General features: G+C 35.2%; 1 protein-coding gene across 1 annotated transcript in view; it reads left to right on the top strand.

The window, feature by feature from the left end:
• Window positions 1-24632, top strand: part of GTF2A1L (general transcription factor IIA subunit 1 like) — a 61339-nt gene extending 36707 nt beyond the window's left edge. The window contains exons 6-10 of the mRNA XM_082427809.1: window positions 1133-1217; window positions 2264-2853; window positions 15872-16129; window positions 16813-16902; window positions 24497-24632. Coding sequence (XP_082283935.1) covers window positions 1133-1217; window positions 2264-2853; window positions 15872-16129; window positions 16813-16902; window positions 24497-24604 — 1131 coding nt within the window. The 3' untranslated portion in view covers window positions 24605-24632. The remainder of the gene's footprint in view (window positions 1-1132; window positions 1218-2263; window positions 2854-15871; window positions 16130-16812; window positions 16903-24496) is intronic.
• Window positions 24633-26265: the final 1633 nt, after the last annotated feature.

Here is a 26265-nt window from a genome sequence, read left to right as displayed (position 1 = left end):
CCAGTGAAGAAATATCTCTGCCTTTGAAATTCTTGGAAATACCTTTTCTCCTCATTAAAGAAATAATATACTTCTAAAGAGTAAAAGCAAACAAATTTATAAAGTAAAAAGTGATAGAGCCCTATAGGATTATAACCCAAAGATAACTGTTTTAACTGTATGATGTATATCCATTTAGACTTCTTTCATTAAAGAAAGTTACATTAATTTTCAGGGTAAAAGCAGAATCATTCTCTGTACTGTTTCCGTAATTTTTTTTTTAAACTTAGTAACATAGATGGACCGTTTTCAATGCCAGTTAAATATTGATTAGCCTTAGTGGATGTATCAAGTTTAAGTAACCAATCTTTTGTTTATGGACATTTAAATTCTTGCTAGTGTTTTTCTAATATAGCATTCCAGTGATTACACTTGTAGATATGTCTTGGTGTATTTGTGTGATAATCAGGTAATCAGGATAAATTCCTAGAAGTAGAATTTCTAGGTCAAAGATTATGCATGTTTTCAATTTTGGTGTATGTTACAAAATTGGTCTCTGAAAGGATTGTACCATATACACTCATAAGCAGTGGTCTGAGAGAACTGATTTTTATCACATCCTTACCAACATTGGCTATTATTAATCAATCTTTTAAATTTTTTCAGGTCTAGTAGGCAAAAACTTTTTTGTCTTTTCATTTAGTATTAAAAATGTAAAACCCTAAGGTTTAATTATTCCAAAATAAAAATTATACACTGTTGTTTTATCTGCTTTAAAATAACATTAGTGATCAACTTACAGACTAGAGGACTCCTATAAACAACTGTGGTTCTTACATTTGACATCTGGGTATCAGTGGCCCAGGCAAAGCTGTGTTGTGGGCAAGTTTTATGAGTCAGTGTTCATGTTATTTATGAAGTCTTACTGACTTCATTGCTAATAGCCATAGAACAGAATTCCTTTTATTTTTAATGAGACGATCTAAATCAAATATTAAAAAGCTGTTTTATTCAGAGAACTCAGCCCTAATGTTAAGTGCTACTATTGTCCTGTTGACCTTAATCAGATTTTTTTTATCCTCTGTAAGATCAGGAAAAAAAGGTTCAAGTAAAGCCTTTCTCTAACTTTCTAATATGAAATTTTCATATCTAGGGCACCTCAAACTCCAGTGCAAACTTCACTTATCCTGGTTATCCTGTTCATGTACCAGCAGGTGTGACACTACAGACGGCATCTGGTAAGAGTATAGTTTTAAAATATTTTGTTTTTAGCTTTGGTACTGACTTCTGGGTATTAACTTTCATGATTTTAAATAAACTGTATACCACAAGTTATTGAAGTTATAGGAGCTTTTAATAAAACTTATTTAAAAGTAGTAATAAATGGTAGTTTTTATTGTTATGGAAGCAATCTACCACGAAATACACTAAGCCTGTCTACTAAGGCAGGTACTAAGCTTGTCCTATATTTCACTTCCAATTCTCATCCCAACATTATGTAAGATGCTTTATATAGGTTTTCTCTAATTCAAGTCAGTTACCTGAATTCTGACACACATGTGTCCCGGCTAGCTTTAATCAAGAAAAACTAAAGATTAGATTTATCAACCTTTGCCTCCTTTCTTATTGGAGATTGTATAAGAATATTTGAAAAATTTGGAGGTTAACCTCTGCTTTTCAAAGAACTGTTTCTTGGTTTGAAAGAGAATCATACCTATTTTTGGGGTTGTTACAGAGTTTAAGCAAGCACCTGACTCAATGCTCAAAAAATAAATTTCTTCTTTCTTCTTGTTAGTATTATTTTAAAGGAAAGAGGGGGGGAAATTTGATAACTTTTGAAATTATTAAATCCTTTTTGGGTAGCCTTGTCTTATAGTTATTATATGGTATCTTATATCTTAACTATATGAAATACATTCTCCATGATGAGGTTTCTTAAAATCCCAATTTGGGTTGTTAACACTGTAATTTATTAAACAATGGGAGAGGTTCATGGAATAAATATTGGTGGCCTATATGTGTCTCAAAATGTGCCATATAAGCAATAATGGGAAAAGGCTCGAGTTAAAGCAAGATATATTTAATTTTTAAAAATAAGAGTAATACATATTTATTATAGAAAACACAAAAAATCTGAAAAATAAAAGAAAAACTCCTAGAGGTAACCACTATTAACATATTGATGTATTTCCTCCCAGCCTCCTGTGCATGAGATTTTTTTTTAGGAAATTTAAAGGAAATTAGGATTCTGTTTTAATTACAGTTTTGTTTTCTTCTTTTTAAGGTCACCTTTATAAAGTTAATGTACCAATTATGGTGACACAGACTTCTGGAAGAGCAAGTATTCTTCAGCATCCATTTCAGCAAGTATTTCAGCAGCTTGGGCAGCCTTCAATAATACAAACCAGTATTCCACAATTAAACCCATACTGTCTTGAAGCAACTACTGAAAAATCACAGAGAATGGAAACTGTGCTCCAACAACCTGTAGTTCTTCGTTCTGGGACAGTGGATAGGAAACGTTTAGAAAATGCTACTGGTGATACTCTTACACATCCTGGAAATGAGCATAAAATCATGTCTGAAGCTTTATTGAGTCATCCGGAAAACTCTCAGTATATCAGCCTTTCAGGTGTTGTATTTCCTCCACAGGTCTCTCAAATGGATTCTGATGTGGAGCCAGTGCTCAGTGTTTCAGCTAGCCTGACTCAAAATCTGCATGGTGGGCCCCTGTCCACAGGCCCTCAGAGGGCTCAGCACCAGCACATGCCTGATGTTCAGCTTCGTGTTCTTAAAAATAGGATGTGTGGATGTGATTCTGTAAAGCAGCCAAGAAATACAGAGGAGCCCAGCAGCCTACCTGTCTCAGAGAAGGTAGTTCTATGTTCAATTTAATGGAATTAGGAGATAAACAGTAACAAGTGATTAGATGTCCTGAGTGTTTTTTTTTTTTTAAACTGTAAGGTTACTCAAAAGTATGTTTTGTTTTTTCCTTTAGAAGATTGTTTCTTTATTATTTTTAGTATAACTATCAGTTTTTAAAAGTATTCATGCTCAGCATTTCTAAACTTTTAGTTTCGATTAATGAATTAGAATATTTCTTTAAAGAAAATGCATTTGTTTTAAGGTAATTCATTTACCTCTCCCTTACATTGTGGGAATTGTTTTTTGTCTGCAGATAAAATTTAAGATTCAGAAATGCATCCTAGTAATTAAATGAGTGTTTTGAGGTAATTCATTGTCATACTTAATATACAAAAGAGGTTCAAAGTATTTTTTTTCTTGCTCTATCTAATTTTCCTAAATTCCCATATGAAAGTTTTCTCTACATGAGGAATTACCTTGCTAGTAGATACTTTGTTTCTCCGTTTGCTAAAATACTAGTTAACTTAATTTCTTTTGGAATTCAAACCACTGAAAAATAGCTCCTAATTAGCTTTCCATATTAAAACTAGGTTTACATTATTAATTTCCAAGGAATTCATAGTGATGGCATAAAGATTCATGGAGAATTTCACATGGTAAAATTTAAAAATCTTGCGTTATCTTTTTACAAATGTAAAATTATGTCTTACAGCTAACTCCATTTATACAATTTAGTGACATATGACAAATAAAGGTTTGTGTCTCTAGCTAATGCTTTAGCGGTCCTTTAGAACCGCTGCACAAATCTGTATCAATGTAGTAGTTAAGTGTCACCTTAACATTTTTCTAGATAGAAGGGGAAGGTATAGGGTACGGTGAAGGATAATGAACAAAGAATATGTCTATCAGAAACCATTTGACTTGTTTTAGAATATTTCAGATGTTTGATGAAGCCTGTTCAAAATCTTTTAGCAAGTCTGTTTTTGGTTTAGTTTGGTATAACATATTAAGGTTAAAATGTTTTTTGAGTGTTTTTTCATTATATTTTTCACATAATATATAAAATTAAGAAATGGAGGATAAACTCATAATTACGAAACATTTGGTTTTGAGGGAAAATAACTGTAAAATAAGTGTTTGTTTTTATCACTTGTAATATAACTTTTAGAGGCATTTTTCTCCTGGACTGTGTATGAACTTTGAAGATTTCTGGTGTGATGATTCAGGACTTATTCTACTGTTACTTATTAGACGTCACATTGTACTTTGTTCTGATATGGGAAAGTAGATTAGTTAAGGGAGATTAAGGATTGTTTAGGGGGTAGTGGTTAAGAGCTTAAGCTTTTGGGGCTTCCCTGGTGGCGCAGTGGTTGAGAGTCTGCCTGCCGATGCAGGGGACACGGGTTCAAGCCCTGGTCTGGGAAGATCCCACATGCCACGGAGTAACTAAGCCCGTGAGCCACAATTGCTGAGCCTGCGCGTCTGGAGCATGTGCTCCGCAACAAGAGAGGCCACGATAGTGAGAGGCCCACGCACCGCGGTGAAGAGTGGCCCCCACTTGCCGCGACTGGAGAGAGCCCTCGCGCAGAAGCGAAGACCCAACACAGCCATAAATAAATAAATAAATAAATAAAAATTAAAAAAAAAAAAAAAGAGCTTAAGCTTTTAAGCCACAGTAGGTTCAAATTCTAGATTTACCACTTACAAGCAAGCTAGGTAATGTTGCTCTCTGAAATTCAGTCATAAGTCTGTAAACTGGGCATAAAACCAAGCTCATAATTTTAAGAATTATCAGAGGTGTATATAGAGTTTTTAATAGCTTCTGTCACCATAATAAGCTTTAGATTAGTGCTATTATGCTTAATGGGCATGTGATATATTGGATAACTTTTCATATAACTTGTGTCTTGGTTTTAAAATCTATACTTAAAACACAAACATCCAAACATTCAAAAGAATTTAATTTATAACATTTTAAAAAACTTACTGTAGGTTATCTTAAAATAGTGATCTGGTAAAGTTAATGCTGATTTAATTTTCAGAAAATTTTATAAATAGCTCTCTATAAGTAGCTTTTCAGAAATTCTTATTGCTTAAAGCAAGTTACAATTAGCCCTACTTATTTACTTTTCCTGTGTAGACTGCCAGAGATCTTAAGTTTTTATGTAGGTTTAGCATTATTACTGTTTCATAAAATGTATTCCTGACAATTTTTGATGTGTTCCTATTTTAAACTGCATATTACTATGTTAAGTTTTTCCTCAGTGTAGGAATTTTGTTTGCTAATCTTATAATGCTATAGAAAATTAGAAACTCAGGTCTTCATTGGAACTCCAAAAAGTAGGAGTAGAAGGAGAGAAATGGGTATGGTGGTGTATCTTCTCCAGCTCCTTTTTATTTCTTGCCGGCTCTCCCCACCGTCTTCATTGCCCTCTCTCCCAAATATTATCATTTCTGCTACCTTCTCTTTTAATTATATACCTTTCTGGCTGCTTCCTCTTATCTCCTTTGTGAGCTCCTCTTTATCTGCCTTTCCTGTTTCCTAAGGTTCTGTCCTCAGCCCATTTCTCTTCCTACTTCATGTTTTCCCTGGGCAATCTCATGCATTATCATGGTTTTTAACTATGACCTGCTTGTTGATGACTGCATTTTCAGCCCAGTGATTCCCTTGAGCTTCATTCTCGTGTCTGTTTCCTTTCTAGACAGCTCTCCCTGAATGTTATAATAAGTCGTTGTTTCCTCATCAGAGATACTGCATAGTACCACTGCCCACCTGGTCTCCCAAGCTAAGGACTGCAGTGACTTTTTGGCCCCCTTTCCCCCTTATCCTCCTTATATCATGTGCTTTTTTGGAATTATTTTTATTTATTTATTTTAGGCCACGCCATGTGGCATGTGGGATCCCAGTTCCCCAACAAGGGATCGAACCTGTGCCCCCTACACTGGGAGTGCAGAGTCTTAACCACTGGACTGCCAGGGAAGTCCTTTAAAAATTATTTTAAAAATTGTAAAAAAAAAAAAAAAAAAAAAATTTATAAAGTATATACAGTGGACCCTTGAACAGTGCAAGGGTTAGGGACACTGAGCTCCGTGCAGTCAAAAATCTGCGTCTAACTTTATAGTTAACCCTCTGTATCCGTGATTCCGCATCCACGGATTCAACCAATCACATACCTTGTAGTATGTATTTATTGAAAACAATCCACGTATAAGTGGACCTGCGCATTTCAAACCCATGTTGTTCAAGGGTCCTCTGTATAACATAAAATTTACCATTTTAACCATTTTTAGGTGTACAGTTCAGTGGCGTTAAGCATGTTCACATTATTGTGCAACCATCACTACTATCCATCTCTAGAACTTTCTAATCATCCCAAACTGAAATTCTGTACCCATTAAACAATAACTCCCCATTACCCCCTCCATTCAGCTCCTGGTAACTTCTACTTTCTGTTTCTATGAATTTGACTACTACTAGGTACCTCATGAGTGGTATCATACAATATTTGTACTTTTGTGACTGGCTTATTTTGCTTAGCACATTTTCAAGGGTCATTCATGTAGCATATATGGGAATTTCATTCCTTTTAAAGGCTGAATCATGTAATTTTTGACAACTTTTAAAACCAAATATTTCTGGAATCTGTTCCCTCTTCTCCATCCCCACTGCCATTGCCCTAATTGTTTCTCAGTTGGGATAATCTAGTTTCTAACTGATTTATTAGCCTGTAGTCTGCTGGTTCTTACTCCACTCCTTCCAATCCATCCGTCCTAGAGGTTAAAGGCTTCAGGGATCGGAAATGTTTTGAATTCCTTCTCTATCCCTTAATAACTACGTGACTTGGGCAAGCTACTATTTCCTCATTTGTAAAATAAAGATAATAGTAGCTACCATAGAATTGTGATGGTGGGAGGATTATGTGAGATAATCAATGTGAAGTGCTCAGCAGCATACTGCCTAGCATATGGTAAGAGCTCAGTGAACATTAGCTATGATCTCTGCTCCTCACGGCTACCATAGATTTTACTCATCATGCAGCCTGCTTAACATGTCACTGACTGCCCAGTAGATAAAATTTAAGCTCCTTGTAAAAAAAAATTAATAAACAGAAATCTCAATTAAATAGAGTTGGGTGACCTGAGGGGGGCGCTGTCATGCCCTGTGACAATAACAGAGCCCAACTAGAAGACCCCGCTTCTATCCTGACAACAACTTAGCCAGTGAAGAGCTGTGGACTCTTTGTTTACCATAGCCCTCCCAACTTCCTTTTCTTCTCTATATAAACTTTCTTCCTTCGAGGGGACTTGCATGTGGCTTTCCATGGTTGCACACCCCAAATTTCTGCTGATCCTGAATAAACCTATCTTTGCCTGAGAAATACCTGGCAGTCTGTTTTTTTTTAGGTCAACATTCTTAATGTGGCATACGAGGGACCTCCATGTTCTTTTTCGGCCAGAGTTTCTTATTTACTCTTCCTTTATTTCATGCCTACTACTTTGTTGGTAACTACAAACTGTGAGCAATTATCTGTGTTAACCAGAAGAAAGGATGGCGGGAGAAAGGCCAGGCACAAAGCAGAAGGGATTAAAAAAAAAAAAAAAAAAAAAGCAGAAGGGATAACAAAAGCAAACAGAGGCAGGAAACAACAAAGTTAATTCCTACTTACCCATTTATTACTTCCTCCAGAAATCTTACTTAATACCTTTCTATCTACCCTCTCCCCTTTCATTATTAGGTTGGATGTATCTCTTCTGTGTTATCATAGCACCTTACGTATGTATCTGTCATAGTGTAGTTAAAAGATGCATTAAAATGTCCTGTGTGCATTGAGAGGTACATTTTATTAATCTTTGTATACCCAACACCTAAGAATATATACACACACACACACACACACACACACATATATTCATGTGTACTAGAATATAAGCTTTAAAAGAAAAGGATCTATGACTAGTTTATTTGGCTCAATAGTTCTCAACTCTGGCTAAATATTAGAATTATTGGGGCATTAAAAAAATGTTCAGGTCTGCCCCAAGGGATATGGATCTAATTGGTCTGGAGTGGGGTCCACTCATTATTGTTGGAGTTCTCTGAGGTGATTGTAATACATAGTTAAGATTAAGAACCACTGATCTAGCTCAATATCAATTTATGAATGAAAAATGGATGGAGTGAGGGGATTAGAGAATATATAACTTTAAGAGCTTTTATTTTTCTTCCAATCCATTCTGATACTCTAAAAGATAAAATATCATACCAATAGTTATTTGAATTCATGATTCAGTTAATTGAGCACATATTTTTTTTGAGTCATTATATGCTACTTCTAAATGAATATCTCTAAATCAGATTTTTAAACCAGGTATGTGACATTTTTATTTCTTTAGAAGAAAAAAGCCAATTTAACAAGATACTTTTTTTTCGTACTTGTCAAAACATGTTGAGGTATATTTCATCCCAAATAAGAGTAGAGTGGCATGGGATGCTACTGTACATGCTTAGGTAATATATAATCGTTATCGCCATTATGTTGTGGGAGATAGCTGGATTAAATTTCTGTTAAGAATTAAAGATGTACCCTGCCATTATGATTATAGGCAACTGAATTTCACATAGTTTAGTTTGAAAATGTGAAAAGAAAGTATGTCATAGCTTAGGCTTCTCCTGTTTTATCTTTATTCCCACATATGCGTATGAGGTTGTGTCAGTCCTTACCAGCCATTAGAAAAATATGGTCCTTTCAATTAGGGGAAAGCTTAAGTTGAAAAGGTTGGAAGCTGTATTTGGCAAATAAAGCTTTATCTTGAAGCGTCCTATGCATTTGCTCATTGTACTGCCCAGCCACAGAAGCTGTATGCAATTGAAAAGACCTTGGTGAAGCTGAGAATCTTGGAAATCATTGAGCTGGTTTGTTTAGAGCAGAGAAAGAAAACTAAAGCAGTGCTTCTGTCGGATGATGTCATCTGCACTAGAACTGTTGACATTTCTTCACGTTCAGCCAGAACTCATAGAAGAATCAGCAGTGACTTTTCTTTAACATTCAGCAGGTTAAAAATACTAGTACTTCTCAGGGCAGCCAACATCTGATTTTAATCATATTTGCACATTGGCAGAAGAAAAAATTCCTATGTTGTGAGACCTTTTTTTGAAACTGGAAACTGACATCTTTGTAATAATGAAGTTTTTATAGATTAACAGAATTTGGTACTCTCTATACTGATGGAGCCCCTGAGATGCTTGACAACACATGGTTTTGCTGCTTCAGTGGAGAGAGCATTTCAATGTCTGTTTCAGCACATGGCATACCTTAGTGCTGAGACCCAGCCAATAATTCTAAAAGAAGTTTTGTCGGCTGCCGTGACACTCAAATGCATTAGAATTTAATTGAATTATTAAATTTTCCAATTTAATGATTTAAATTGATTTAATGATTTCCAATTTAATTTCCAATCATTATCTTTTCCAAGACATTTGTCAAAAAGTGTGGGGAAAATGTTATATTCTTCTTTAAGCAAATTTTTTATGGCGTTTCAAAGGACAGTACTTGAAGCCCTTGATTGATCCTTGGGGAGACATTAACTATTTTTGAGAGACAGTGGAAACCTCCTAATAACAATTTGACTTGGAGGAGTTCATTGATCTATGTAGTGGATGTTTGCCATACGAAAGGCTTAAAGCTTTCTATTCATGGGCCTGCGGTATCAATTACGGATGTTGCTGCAAAACTGCCTGCTATTTTGGTTAAACTACCACCTTGGAAAAGGAGATTGGAGTCAGATAATCATAAGAACTTTCTTATGCTTGGTGGAAGTGCTTCTGAAGAAAGGAGTTGAGAATGATGAAACTCTTTTGCAGTTATTGATATTAAATTTGGATTTGTAATCTTACTCCTTTCCCAGAATAAAGAGGATCTCACTGATATAAGTAAAATAAGATGATGCTACGTGAATTCAATTACAAGAGTCCTGGAATCTTTAATATTCCTTAATAAGCTTATACTAATCTGGTAAAGTACCATGGGAGCGCTGATTCATTTTGTATCAAAAGATCTTGCAGTTTAAGGTTTTCAGTACTTGTTGCTATTAACATGAAAAGCCAATTCCAACATGTGATTTAGGCCCAGGACTAACCTTACCATAATTTACTTTTCACACAATCAGATTTATTGGGGTAGTATCTACATACAATAAAGTTCACCTTTATTTAGGTATACAGTTTTTAGATGTACATATGAATTTTGACAAAACACTTGGAGTTATATAACCAGTATCACAGTTGAGATACAGAACATTTCCATCACCCCAAAGAGGTCCCTCAGGCCCCTGTGTAGCCAATACCCTCCCTCTGCATCTGGTCCCTGGCACTCACTGATCTGTTTTCTTTTGGTATAGGCTTGGCTTTTTCAGAATGTCAAACAAATGGAATCATGCAATATGTAACTTTAACATGATATATTTGCAATTCATTCATGTTTTTGCACATATTAGTATGTTCCATTGTGCCACACTTTGTTTATCCATTCACCATTTGGACATTTGGATGTTTCCAGTTTGGGCATTTGCGAATGAATCCCCTAAAAACATTCATGTGTGGGTTTGTGGGTTTCCTCCCTTCCTTTCTCTCTCCCTCCCTCCCTTCCTTCCTTTTTGGTGTGGACTTAGGTTTTCTTTACTTTTGAGTAAATACCTAGGAGTGGGATTTCTAGGTCATATGATACCTGTATGCTTATAAGAAACTGCCAAACTCATTTCCAAAGTGGCTGCATTCCCACCAGCAACGTGTGGTGGAATGCAAATTTCTGCTACCAATGGGTAAGAGTTGTAGTTGCTTCATGTCCTTGGTATTTAACGCTCTCTTTAGGAGAGGAGAAGTTTGTGATTTTGATGAAGTCTAATTTATTCTTTTTTCCTTTTGATTTCTGCTAATGTGTCTTATCTAACCAAAGGTGGTGAAGATCATCGAATGCTTCTAAAAATTTTATGGATTTTACATTTAGGACTGTGATCCGTTTTTGAGTTAGTTTTTGTGTATAGTGCAAGGTTAGGGTTTAGGTTCTTTTTTTTTGCATATGGTTGTTCAGTTGTTTTAGCATTATTTGTTGAAAAGACTACCCTGTCTCCATTGAGTTGCCTAAATCACATTGAGTGTTTAAAGCATGTTCACCTTTAATGAAAATCAGTTATCATATGTGTGTTGGTTTATTTCTGGACTTCCACTCTGTTTCATTAATTCATGTGTTTTATCTTTTCACTAGCACCACACTGTCTTGATTATGTCAGCTTTGTAGTAAGTCTGGACATCAGAGGGTATGAGTTTCTTAACTTTATTCTTTTTCAAAGTTATTTTGGTTATTCTAATTCTTTGCTTTTCCATATAAATGTTAGAATGAGCTTGTCATTTTTTACAAAAAAAGCTTCTGGGATTCTGATATGGGTTTTGTTGGATCTATAGATCAACAAGGGGAGAATTGACATCTTCACAATGAGTGTTCCAGTTTATTGCTACATTTTTTATTTAGGTCTTTGACTTTTATTAAAGTTTTATAGTTCTCAACATACATATATTGCACATATTCTATTTTTATCTAAGTGTTTCATGGTTTTGGGTGCTGTCATAAATAATAATACACACCATAAAGCACAACGTTATTTATATTTTAAGCTTCATTTGCATTAATTTAAAAAATATTTTCAAAGATAGGATTATTGAGGAAAAAAACTAAAAATTTCCGTGGTTCTTCAAGTACATTGCCACAGTAGTTTCAAGAGGTTGTGCAATTTTTCCTGCCACCAGCACTCTGTATCAGTTTTACCACATACTTGACAGTTTACTAGCACCATTGATTTTATCTATTGTAAAAATTTACCTTTTAACCATTTTTTACTGTACAGTTCAGTGGCATTAAGTGCAGTCACATTCTTGTGCAACTCTCCTCACCATCCATCTCTGGAACATTTTTTATTTTCCCAAATTGAAATTCTATACCCATTGAACACTAACTCCCCATTCATCTCTTCCCCCAGCCCCTGGCACATACCGTTCTACTTTCTGTCTCTATGAATTTGACTGTAGGTATCTCAAAGCAGGAGGTCAGATAGTATTTGTCCTTTTGTGTCCCTTTTCACTTAGCATAATGTCTTGTGTTCATCCATGTTGTAGCATATATTAGAATTTTCTTCCTTTTTATTCTTAAATAACATTCCATTGTGTATATATACCATATTTTGTTAATTCATTCATCCATCCATGAACACTTGGATTGCTTATACCTTTTGACAGTTGTGTCTAATGCTACTATAAACTTGGGTATACAAATGTCTCCTTGATTCCCTGCTTTCAATTATATAGCCAGATATGGTGCTGGGTCATATGACAATTCTGTTTATAAATTTTTAAGGAACTACCGTAGTGTTCCGTAGCAGCTGCACCATTTTACATTCCCACCAGCAGTGCACAATTTCTCCACTTTCTCACCAGCACTTATTTTCTGTTTTTTTTTTTTCTTTGATAATAACCATCCTAATGGGTATGAGGTGGTATCTTATTGTGGTTTGGATTTGCATTTCCCTAATGATTAGTGATACTGAACATCTTTTCATGTGCTTATTGCCATTTGTATATTTTATTTGGAGAAATGTCTGAGTTCTTTGTGCATTTTTAAATCAAGTTTTTCGTTTTGTTGTTGAGTTGTAGGCGTTTTAAAATATATTCTGGATATTAACTCATCAGATATATGATTTGCAAATATTTTCTCCCATTTTGTGGGTTGCCTTTTCACTTTGTTGATAGTGTCCTTTGATGCACAAAGGTTTTAATTTTGATGAAGTCCATTTTATCTATTTTTTTTTTTTGCCTATGCTTTTGGTATCATATCTAAGAAATCATTCCCAAATTCAGTGTCATGAAGATTCTTCTCTATGATTTTTTTCCTAAGAGTTTTGTAGTTTTAGCTCTTACGTTTAACTTTTTAATCCATTTTGAGTTAATTTTTGTATATGGTGTAAGGTAGGGGACCAACTTCATTCTTTTGCATGTGGATATCTAGTTTTCTTAGCATTTGTTGAAAAGATTATCCTTTCCCTGTTGAATGGTCTTGTCACTTTTGTAGAAGATCATTTGACCATATATGTGAGAATTTATTTCTGGTCTCTCTGTTCCATTGGTCTTTTGTCTGTCTTTATGCAAATACACTGTTTTGACTACTGTAGTTTTGTAGCAAGCTTTGAGATCAGGATGAATGGGACCTCCAACTTGTATTTTCTTTTTCAAGATTGTTTTGGTTATTCAGGGTCCCTTGAGATTCCATATGAATTTCAAGATGCATTACTATTCCATTCGCACCAAAAATGTCATTTGGATTTTGATAGGGATTGCATTGAATCTTAGTTGTCTTTGGGTAGTATCAACATTTTAATAATATTAACTCTTCTAATCCATAAACATGGAACGTCTTCCCATTAATTTGTATCATTTTAAACTCGTTTTGGCAATGTTTTGTAGTTTTTAGTGAACAAGTCTTTTTCCTCCTTGATTATGTTTACTCCTAAATATTCTATTTGGTGGTTTTGTAAATGGAATTGCTTTCTTAACTTTGTTTTCAGGTTGTTAGTTGTTAGTGTATAGAAATGCAACTGATTTTTGTATGTTGTTTTGTATTTTGTACCTTTTGCTGAATTCATTAGTTCTAACTTTTTTGTGTGTGTGTGGAATTTTGGGGGTTTTGTACATAGAACATTATGTCATCTGCAAACAGAGCCAGTTTTACTTCTTCCTTTTTAATTTGGATGCCTTTTATTTCTTTATCTTGCTTAATTGCCCTAGCTAGGACATCTAGTACTATGTTGAATAGAAGTGCAAGAGTGGGCATCCATTCCTTGTTCCTGATTTTAGAGGAAAAGCTTTCAGTTTTCACCATTGAATATGCTGTTAGCTGAGAGTTTCTCATAGGTCAATTTTATTATGTTGAGGTAATTTCTTTCTATTCCTAGTTTGAGTGTTTTTTTTTAATTTTAATTTTTAAATCATGAAAGGGTGTTAAATTTTGTCAAATGCTTTTTTTGCATTAGTTTAGGTGATTGTGTCATTTTTTTCCCCACTTCAATCTGTTAATGTGTTGTATTACATTGATTTTTCATATGTTGAACCACTTTTGTATTTCAGGAATAAATCTCATTTGGTCATGGTGTATGATCCTTTTAATGTGCTGTTGAATTCTGCCTTTTTGTTTTCAAAGTTTCTGGTGAGAAATCTGCTTGTTATTTTACCGAGGATCCCTTGTACGTGATGAGTTGCTTTTCTCTTGCTGCTTTAAATAGTGCTGTTATTAAATTTCAGTTTCCAATTGTTTATTGCTACTATACAGCCATACAATTTTTGTAAATTGCCTTACATCAGTCTGAATGTTTATGTAACCCCCAAATTAATATGTTGAAATCCTAACCCCCAAAAGGTGGTGGTAATTAGGAGGTGGGGCCTTTGGGAGGTGATTAGGTCATGAGGATGGAGTCTTCAATTAATGGGATTAGTTACCTTATAAGAGACCCCACAGGGCTCCCTAGCCCCTCTGCCATATGAGGACACAGTGAGAAGCCATCATCTGTGAACCAGAAAGTGGGCTCTACCAGTTACCAAATCTGCTGGTGCCTTGATCTTGGACTTCTCAGCCTCCAGAATTGTGAAAAATAAATTTCCATTGTTAATAAGCTACCTAGTTTATGGTATTTTGTTATAGCAGCCCAAATGATCTAAAACAGTTTCCTTATCCTTTTAATGTTTTGGGGATCTATGGTGGCATCCTATCCTCAATTAGTAATGTCATTTACTTGTTTCCTTTCTCCTTTTGTCAGTCTGGCTACGTTTTTTCGTTTTTATTCATCTTTTCAAGGAATGAACTTTTGGTCTAATTGCCTTTTTCTGTTCTCAGTTTCATGTATTTTTCTTTTTATCTTTATTATTTCCTTATTTGCTATGAGCTTAATGTGGTCTTCTCTTTTTTAATTTCTTAAGGTGGAATTTTAGGCCACTGATTTGAGACTTGCTTCTTTTCTTATATAGTCATGTAATGCTATAAATTCCCTCTAGGCACTGCTTTAGCTACATCTCAGGTTTTGAAATGTAATGTTTTTGTTTGCATTCAATTAAAATTATGTTTTAATTTCCCTTGTGACTTCTTCTTTGACCCATGGGTATTTAAAAATGTGTTGTTTAATTTGTAAATATTTGAGGATTTTCCAGATTTTTCTGTTACTGATTTCTGGTTTAATTCCTTTGTGCTAAGAGAACATACTTTGTGTGTGTTAAATTTGCCAAGATTTGTTTTATGATCCAGAATATGGTCCATCTTGGTGAACATTCTGTGTGCTCTTGAAAAGAATGTGCATTTGGCTATTTGGGGGTGGAGTATTCTATAAATGCCAATTAGGTTATGTTGGTTGATTGTGTTGTTCAGTTTTTCTACATTCTTACTGAATTTCAGTCTGCTTTTTTTATTGATTAGTAAGAAGAAGAATGTTGAATTCTCCAACTATATTTGTGGATTTGTCTTTTAATCTTTTCAGTTCTGTCAGTTTTGATTTATATTTGTCCTTTTGTATTTGGCTTATTCTAGTTAGTACAGTCCTTTATATTTTTTATTTATCCATTGAGCATGATGTCACTTGTCCTTTCTACTTCATTGAATTATTGTTTAAAATAAAATAGTTAAAACCTAAGAGGTATATAAATTTAAGATAGTATGTATAAAAACTGGTAAATATTATCTGAAAACAGTCAACTGATTTGCTGTCTATGTATGACTGTAAGTGGGTTTACTTTATTTACAATTTAAAAGTTATTCCCATCTTATATAGAAATGCTAAGGGTGTTCTAAAATTCAAAATTAGGGAATATCATCTGACAGGGAAGAAATATGTTTTCAGAGGCCACTTGTGAACTGTTTAGGTAATTTTATATTTTGTGTGATCCAATGTTTTATACACCTTGTTTGACAGGAAACAACTTTATTGCATTTATTTCTCTTTTTAGGATTCTAATTCGCAGATGGATTTAAGCATTCATGTAGCTGATGATGATATTAATGAGATAATTCAAATAGACGGAACTGGAGATACATCTTCCAGTGATGAAATAGGAAGTACAAGAGATGTAGATGAGAACAAATTTCTAGGGATTACTGATGCAGGAGACCTGAAGGTACTTGAAGAAGCCAGCAGTATATCAAATGAAGATTCAACGGCCAACAGTAGTGATAATGAAGACCCTCAAGTAGACCTTGTGGAAGAGGTAAGGATTATTTTTGAGCTGAAACTTTTAAAAATTTATAGCATTTGTACTTTAATATACTTTGGAACCAAGAGGGATAACAATTAAGGTTAATCCTGTCTTTTGTCTTTAAAATGAGACTTATTTGTATCTAGTATTTAAACTTTTAATCTTAAACTGTAATTTAAATCAGTATTAAGTATTTAGGAATCAGCTACTATATTTGTTGGTCTTAACTAGAGGTAGTGAGAGGTTTAAGGGATGGGAGTGGAGGTAAAGAAGGCAGCCAGGGTAGAAGCATATCATATCTGCTCTAATCCTAATAAATGCCGTGAAATCTTTGTGGAATGTGATAATTAAGAAGCATGTAAGTGGTATTAACTATCGTTTATGGTGCCGTACATATGTGCCAGGTGCCATACTAAATCTTACTGCCTTTTGTTAGTTAACATTACCGCTGCCTTATGGGTCTTATTACTGTCCTCATTTTGCAAATGAGAAAACTGAGATACAAGGAGTTTTAGTAACTTGCCAAAGGTCCGTCTTGTGGTTATTGAGTGACTAAGCTGGGATTCAAACTCAGGCTGTTTGACTTTTAAATACAATACTGTTCTGTGTCCTTGGAGGGACAGAATATGTCCTTCTGTCTTTAAAAAATTCAGAGCATCATGAAATTCATTAATGTGAGTATATTTCATCTTTAGGACCCTTTAAATTCTGGAGATGATGTTAGTGAGCAGGATGTGCCGGACCTGTTTGACACAGATAATGTAATTGTCTGTCAGTATGAAAAGGTACTGTATTCACCTTTTAGACTTCGGGTTTATTAATTGCATTTATAGTAGAAAATAAGCAAAATGATGGGAAATATGATGATCAGTTACTGTTCAGTTAAATTAATCTCAAAATAGCTAAATAATTCTATAAATTTGGGAGGGTATTTTGGATCTAAATACCCAAAATGTGCTGTGTGGTCTTGGTGATACCAAAAAAGTGATAGTCGTCTGACGGAGGTGACAGTCTTATTGAAGCAAGATGTTTCTGTATGGAATAATAGAATGGCATACAATAAGATAGTAGGTAAATCAAAAGCTAAAATACGTGACAGGTAAATCAAATACTAAAATACATGGCATATAAATCAAATGCTAAGATGAGTGGCATGTAAATCAAATGCTACCATAAGTGGCACAGACAGTAAGTCCTAAAAGGGGCTAGGAAATGCAAGAAATCATTTGTAGTTGGAGTTCTCCACAAATCCTTCATGGGTGATGTGGGGCTTTGAAATAGGTCTTGAATGATTTGTAGGATATAGATAAGTGTGGAGAGTAGGCATTCAGAGTAGAATAGCCTGATAAAAGGCAGAGAAATGAATGCATGTAGAATTTATAAGGGACAGTGAAGAGACAGCTCTGCCTTGCATGAGGTGTTTTCCTTTTGAATGTGTTAGGAAATGAGGCTGGATGGTGGACAGAGGTGGGAGCAGATTAGAAAATCCAGAATCCTGGTAGGGGAAGTTCAAACTTGATTTGATGGACATTAACCTTATGAGGATGATATTGAGAAAATTGTAATTGGGTTTAAAAACTGGCATTGTTTGCTAATTTGGAAGAGACAAATAGTAAGAAGAACAGGGATAGTACATAAAGTAACAGAGCCCAGACTAAGGATGGCAGTGTAGAACATGGAAGAGTTAGAGATTATGATGGAAGAATCATTGGACTTCCAATACTATGTTGAAGAGAAGTGGTGAGAGCGGGCATTCTTGTCTTGTTCCAGATTTTAGTGGGAAGGATTTTAGCTTTTCGCCTTTGAGTATTATATTGGCTGTGGGTTTGTCATAAATTGCTTTTATTATGTTGAGATATGTTCCCTCTATACCACTTTCCTAAGGGTTTTTATCATGAATGGGTGTTGAATTTTACCAGATGCTTTTTCTGCATCTATTGAGGTGATCATGTGGTTTTTGTCCTTTTTTTGTTGATGGGGTGTATCACATTGATTGATTTGTGAATGTTGAACCATCCTTGTGACCCTGGCATGAATCCAGCTTGGTCATGGTATATGACCTTTTTTATGTGTTGTTGGATTCAGTTTGCTAATATTTTGCTGAGAATTTTTGCATCTATATTCATCAAAGATATTGGCCTGTAATTTTCTCTTTTGGTAGTTGTCCTTGTCTGGTTTTGGTATCAGGGTGATGGTGGCTTCATGAAATGTTTTTGGGAGAGTTTCTTCCTCTTTAATCTTCTGGAAGAGTTTGAGAAGGATTGGTATAAGTTCTTCTTTGTATGTTTGGTAGAATATACACTGAGGAAAAGACAGTCTCTTCAGCAGGTGGTGTTGGGAAAGTTGGACAGCCACATGTAAGTCAGTGAAGTTAGAACACACCCTCACACCATACACAAAAATAAACTCAAAATGGCTCAAAGGCCTAAATATAAGACAAGACACCATAAAACTCCTAGAAGAGAACATAGGCAAAACATTCTCTGACATAAATCATACCAATGTTTTCTTAGGTCAGTCTCCCAAGGCAATAGAAATAAAAGCAAAAGTAAACAGGTGGGACCTAATCAAACGTACAAGCTTTTGCGCAGCAAAGGAAACCGTAAATAAAACGAAAAGATAAGCAAAAAGGTCCTACTGTATAGCACAGGGAACTATATTCAATATCCTGTGATAAACCATAATGGAAAAGAATTTTAAAAAAAGAATGTCTATATGTGTATAACTGAGTCACTTTGCTGTACAGCAGAGATTGGCACAACATTGTAAGTCAACTATACTTCAATTAAAAAAAATAAAATTAAGTAAAAAAAAATAAACGAAAAGACAACCTACAGACTGGGAGAAGTTATTTGCAAATGATGTGACTGATGAGGGCTTAATTTCAAAAATATACAAACAGTTCATACAACTCAATAACAAAAAAAAAACAAGCCAATCCAAAAGTGGGCAGAAGACCTAAATAGACACTTCTCCAAAGAAGATATACAGATGGCCGACAGACATGTGAAAAGATGCTCAACATTGCTAATTATTAGAGAAATGCAAATCAAAACTACATTGAGGTACCACCTCACACCGATCAGAATGGCCATCATTAAAAAGTCTACAAATAACAAATGCTGGAGAAGGTGTGGAGAAAAGAGAACCCTCCTACACTGTTGGTGGGAATGTAAATTGGTGCAACCACTATGGAAAACAGTATTGGAAGTTCCTCAAAAAACTACAAATAAAGTTGCCATATGATCCAGCAATCCCACTCCTGGGCATATACCCAAACAAAACTATAATTCAAAAAGATACATGCACCCCCCTATGTTCATAGCAGCACTATTACCATTGCCAAGACATGGAAACAACCTAAATGTCCATCGACAGATGAATGGATAAAGAAGATGTGGTATATATATATACAGTGGAATATTACTCAGCCATAAAAAAGAATGAAATAATGCCATTTGCAGCAACATGGATGGACCTGGAGATTATCATACTAAGTGAAGTAAGTCAGAAAGAGAAAGAAATACCATATGATATCACTTATATGTGGAATCTAAAATATGACACAAATCAATATATCTATGAAACGAAAATAGACTCACAGTTACAGAGAACAGACTTGTGGTTGACAAGGGGGAGGGGGAGTAGGGGAGGGAAGGATTGGGAGTTTGTGGTTATATATATATAATATAATATATATATTATAATAATATAATATTATACAACAACGTCCTATTGTATAGCACAGGGAACCATATTCAATATCCTGTGACAAACCATAATGGAAAAGAATATGAAAAAGAATATATATATGTGTGTGTGTGTGTGTGTGTGTGTGTGTGTGTGTGTGTGTATAACTGAGTCACTTTGCTGTACAGAAGAAATGAACACAACATTGTAAATCAACTATACTTCAATAAAATTAAAAAAGTATCATTGGTACTTGGTGATTAGTTGGTCATGAGAGAACGATTGACAAGGGAGAGTTAAAGGTGTCTATCAGGTTTCAAGCCTAAAAATTAGGTTAATAGCAATTGAACTTTAGCAACTAAAATATAATACAGCTTAAATTTGTTTTTAAACACTATAACTGTGATTATGTAGTAGAATGGTCAGTTTTGAGTTCTTATTCATATTTACATTTTTTAGCAGCTTTGAGATATAATTCACATACTATACACTTCACCTATTTAAAGTGTACAATTTAATGGTTTTAGTATATTTATGGATATGTGTAACCATTAACACAGTCAATTTTAGAAAATTTTTATCACCTCAGAAAGAAAGCCCATACCCTTTAGTTCTTACTCCCATATTGCCCCCTTTCTCCCATCCCCAGTAGTAAGGAACTACTAATGTACTTTCCATCATTGTAGATTTCCGTATTCTGGAGTTTCATATGAAAGGAATCATATAATATGTGGTCTTTTATGACTGGTTTCATTTATTTCACACAGTGTTTCAAGATTCATCCATATCATAGCTTGTAACAGTTCTTCATTCCTTTTTATTGATGAATACTAGTCCATTGAATGGATATACCACATTTTGTTTATCCATTCATCTGTTGAGTGATATTTGAGTTGTTTCCACCTTTTGGCTATTATGAAGAATTCTGCTATAAATATTCATGTACAAGTTTTTTGTGAATATATATTTTCACTTCTCTTGGTAAATACCTAGGAGTGGAATTCCTGGGTCATTTGGTAATAATTTGAGGCATTACCAGACTGTTTTCCAAGGTGGCTGTACCATTTTTCATTCCCGTCAGCAGTGTATGATGGTTTAGATTCTCACTAACACTTGTTATCTGACTTTTTGATTCTAGCCATCCTAGTGGGTGTGAAGTGGTATCTCGTGGTTTTGATTCGCATTTCCCTAATGACTAATGCATATTTACATCTTTGACTCTTTTTCAGTAACAATTTCAGTATACTCAGGGGAGATGGAGGATGGTACTTTGAATTGCTGTAAAAAATGAATCCTTTTCTCTAAAAATAAGATCATTTTCTCTCCTATAACATTTTGTATAGATAGAAAATGGCAATTTAGATGCTGGTAAACATAAACATAAGAAGGAAAAGGTAATAGAAAAGGGACTGGTCTTGGTTTGAAAGTTCTTTTAGATTCTTATAAACAGTGTATTGTGTTCTATAAACAGTATATTGCACTGTATAGACACTAGATTATATATGCATTTCATAGAATAACAAATAATTTTCTAGACTATTATAGATATAGTATTCTTTGTGGTACTGCATTGTGGGAAATAGCTTGTAATTAATTAACATTGAATTAATAGAATTTAGTATTTTAGTGATGTTAAGGAGTAGGTTGCAGTTTTGGATGTGATGTCCAGGGGAGGCCTTACTGAGAACGTGATTGGGTAAAGATCAAAAGGAGGTAAGAGAGGGGACTTCCTTGGTGACGCAGTGGTTAAGACTCCGTGCTCCCAGTGCAGGGGGCCCGGGTTTGATCCCTGGTCAGGGAACTGGATCCCACATGCATGCCGCAACTAAGAGTTCGCATGCCACAACTAAGGAGCTGGCAAGCTGCAACTAATGAGCCCGCCTGCCACAACTAAGACCTGGTGCAACCAAATAAATAAATTTTAAAAAATTAAAAAAAAAAGGAGGTAAGAGAATGAACCATGAGGATATTTGGATGTAATCATTTCAGACAGAGGGAACAGTAAATAATACATAAGTCCTGAGGTAGAAGAATACCTGTGTGTTCAGGGAACAATGAGGAGAGCAGAGCAGTAAGTGAGGGGAAGAGCGGGATCTTACAGTCCATTTTAAGGACTTTATTTTTTGGATGAGAAGTCATTGGAGAGTTTTGAGCATAGAAATGATATCTGGTTTATGTTTTTAATAGGGCCATAGTAAAAGTAGACTGGCTACCATGTTTAGAGTAGACTAAGAGGAGGACAAGGGTGAAAATAGGGAAACTAGTCATGGGACAGATTAATCCAGGTGAGAGAGGATGGTGGCTTAGACAAGAGTAATAGTAGTGGAGGTGGTAGAAGTGGTTGGAATATGCTTTGTAGGAAGAACTAACATTTACTGATGGATCTGGATATGAGATATGAGTAGGAGGTGTAAGGATTGTGTCCAAGATTTCTGGCCTGAATGAGAAGAATGAGTGGCCATTCCTCACTGAGATGGGGACGACTGTGAGGTTTGGGGGAGAGTATATTAGTGTCTTTGATTTAAACTTGCTTGAGATGTTTATTGGACATTTATGAAGAGGTGCTGAAGCAGCTGAATGAGAATCTGGAGTTTAAGGGAGAGGTGTGAGCTAGAGATATAATTTTGGGGAGTCATCAGCATATAGATGATATTTAAAGCCATGAGATTAGATAAGATCACCAAGAGAGTGAATATAAACAGAAAGAAGAGTCCTGGTACACTCTAAAATTGAGAGGTAAGAGAGAGAAGGAGGAATCAAAGGAGTGGCCAAAGAGTCATGTGGAAAGCCAGGCATGTTCTAGAAGCCGAGTAAGGAAAGTATTTTAAAGAGGATATATTGAATGGTGCCAGTAGATCAAGTATTTTTAAAATTTTTTCCTTATTATGTTATCTCTTTTGTTGCTGTGGTAAACGGACTCTTCCTTTATATCTCCTAACTGTTGCTTATATATCAGTATTTGAAGGCAATGACTTTCTGTTTATTAATTTTGTATCAATACTGAATTCTTATTTAGTCATTTTAAATTGATTATCTTAGGTTTTTCAGACATCCAGTCATTGCATCTGCAAATTTATTTCATCTTTTCCAATTTTTATTTCTCTAGTTCTTTCTTCTTGTCTAATTGTGTTGGCTAGTACCAGTTGTACTTTCCTTTTGTCTAATTGTATTGGCTAGTACCTCTAGAGTGAAAAGTTGGATAAGAGTGGGTATTCTTGTCTATGTCCTGACTTGAGCGGGAGTACTTTTAGGGTTTCCGCACTAAGCACTAAGTCACGGCTTTTGGGTTGAGGTAGGGGTGTGTGTGTGTGTGTATGTTTGTAGGACATAGTCTTTCTTATTTTAGTTAAAAAAAAAAATCTGTAATGCATGAGTTTTATCAAAAGCTTTTTCAACATCATTGAAGATGATTATATTACTTGTCTCCTTAGGTCTAGTAATATAGTTTTTATACTAGTAAATTCCTAATGTTGAACCATTGTTGCATTTCTAGAATAACGTAGTCACTAGATAAAGCTACTGGGATGAGTTGTTGCTGCTGCTTCTACCACTGTTCTTTTCCTAATTCTGGCCAGATTTTGTCATCTGTGTTAAGGATTCTGTTGTCACTGTTGTGTTCCCCGAGACTTAAGATAAAGTGCAAGTGAAAATTTGGAAGTCAAACTCAGAAAAGAAGTTTTCCGTCGCCAGGCCATTTCCCCCACACAGAAATAGAGAGTTTATCCTGTGTATTTTCTTATGCTTCACAAAATGCATCCAAATACTAGTCACAGGCTTTTCTTCCTTGATTTGACTATTTGCAATCAACAACTAGGTTTAAATTTTACCCTTGATTTCAGATCATATTTCTAAATTTTTAAAATAGTCACTTGTGGTTTACCCAGAAGTAACAATGATTGTATGATTTCTTACCTCTTAAGGTAGTAGGATTTTCTAGTTTTAATTTTGTATCAGGCTGATTTACTGAATCCAAAGAATAGCTAATAGAATCTGATAGATTATAGCTGTATTTTCAGACCTTGCTCAGTGCGTTATTGTGACTTTCTTCTTCGAAATGAAACACCACTATTTTTTCATTCCGGATAATATTAACTACATCCTCTCTTGTTTATTCCTTTGCAGACATAGTGAACTTTTTGCTGTTCTTGAGCAATCCAGGCATGCCCCTCCTGAGGACTTCTGTTCCCTTTGTCTGGAATGCTCTCTAGTCAATATCTTCTTTTTAAGTCTTTGCTCAAATGTTACTTCACAAGTCAGGCCCACCCTGACTCTTCTATTTAAAATTGTAACCCCACCTCTTTGTTTGTGATATTCCTTTTCTAGATCTATTTTTCATAACACTTACCACCTTTTAATATTCTACATAGTTTACGTGTTTATTAGGTTTGTTTCTCCCATCCTTACTAAAATGTAACCTCTTCAAAGACAGGAATTTTTTTCCTGTTCTAAAAAATTAATCTATATTTTCCTTTTTAAAAAACTAATAGATCTCCAGTGCCTAAAACAATACCTGACACATAGGAACTCAACAAATATTTGCTGAATGAATGAATAAACTATCTTGAGGAGGGTCTTATTTATAAAGAACTCCCATTTAGGATCAGAATAATCCCATGGGATATGCAAAGAAATGTAAATGGTCCTTTAACTTCTAAATTTAATTAATTTAGGCTGTTTTTCTCCCTCCAGATTCATCGAAGCAAGAACAAATGGAAATTCTATTTGAAAGATGGTGTTATGTGTTTTGGAGGGAGAGACTATGTATTTGCAAAAGCCATTGGTGATGCAGAGTGGTAAAATTGATGAGCTCAGTACATCATTAACCTCAGTGGGACTATATCACATGTTGTTCACTGTATGGAATTTAATAAAATTATAATTCAGATGCAGGTACAAATATACAGTTTTACTAAATTTCTTCCATTTTACATTTCAAACTGTTTTAACAGGTTTTTATTTTTTAACCCCCATTGTCTATACCATTACAAAGCATAGATGTATCAGGTGTGATGTAGCATGAAAAAATGTCATATTACTTTAATTTTGAAGTAAAATTTAAATTAGACTCCAGTTCCCCTTCATGGTGAAGTCAGTATCAATTATTAGATTGGGGCTGGTGTTCTTCCCACCTCTCACCAAACCATGTTACAAAAGACCCTGGAGACTAACACAATATTGTAAAGCAGCTGTACTCCAATAAAAAAAAAAATCATATTTGAAAAAAAAAAAGGATCCTAGAGAGTGTTATAAGTAGCAGGATATTTAAGAAGGCGTCTCTGGACCTTCAGCCTACGTTTATCACCAGCAGTATGCTGATTGTGCAAGCCCAGATGGTTCCTTGGAGGCAGATGCCTCAGTTGAGCCCATACTATACTTAACATGAAAATCTTTGCTGAGGCCAGGATCCCTAGAGCCAAGGATCAGCCTTTCTGGGTTTATCATGTGGCCAGGCCATTCTTCTTTGTACCTGCTATTTCCCTGGGGAACTGTAGGGAGTGGGTTAGGTTCCCATTCTAATTCTTGATACTTCATACTTCTGTCCTCTTCCCTCTTGCCCTATTTTTTTTTCTATTTTTCTTACCGTGGAAGACCCCTTTGCAGAGTCTTTACCCCTCAAAGATACTGTCTCTCTTCTGTTTTCCTAACAGGGAATTCCCTCATTGAGTTTAGGTTTTCTAAAACAAAAGTCAAGAAGAGATGTTCTCTTTAGGAACCTTCTGCTTTGGTGAGACAATCTCATTTGAAAAAGAGAAGACCTGGATAACTCTTAAAACCAGGGAGAGAAAAGAAAATGTAAAATGCAAATAGCACCGTTTTCCTACACCAATGAAAACAAAGCAAATTAATGTATCAGTAAACTATTCTGTAATATTCTCTTCCTTAGTAGACTCAAATTCCCCAAAGGAACGTTTTCCCCATCATTCTGCTTCTTTTAGTGGGTGGCGTACACATGGTATCCAAGTCTAGGATCCCTGTTTTGGCCCTGAATGGTGTTCTCCAGGATAGTAATTCTCTCACAAAAAGCAGTTCTGGGATTGAGTGGGTTATGGTCTGTGAAAGCTCCTTGAGGATTAGATACCTGGATCTGGCTGGTCACAGGGTGAATTCCCCATTTCTTTTTCAGAGGCAACCCCACTTGGAGGGTTTAATTTACTCCAACACTTGTTCTGTTCTACCCAAGGGACTCAGCTACTGTTAGGTCTTTTCAAAATCTGGATAAATCTTATCTGGGTCATGGACAACATGAGTGGGACACTGTCTTTGGCCTAAAGTTGGCAGCTGCATGAGGATTCAGTTAGTACTAGTGAGTGAGCTGGTCCCCCCTCCAGGTTCTCCAGCTATGCCTTCTTCATCCTCAGCGTGATTGCCCACCACCACCACTGCTATTCCAAATCCTTTTCTGGCTCTTGAGAACTTCCAGGAACTATGGGTTCCCTTCGTGGATGTTGCCTACCATG

The sequence above is a fragment of the Balaenoptera physalus genome (genome assembly GCF_965194825.1).
Source record: "Balaenoptera physalus genome assembly, chromosome: 15".
Taxonomy (NCBI): domain Eukaryota; kingdom Metazoa; phylum Chordata; class Mammalia; order Artiodactyla; family Balaenopteridae; genus Balaenoptera; species Balaenoptera physalus.
This window is presented reverse-complemented; position numbering and strand designations above follow the sequence as displayed.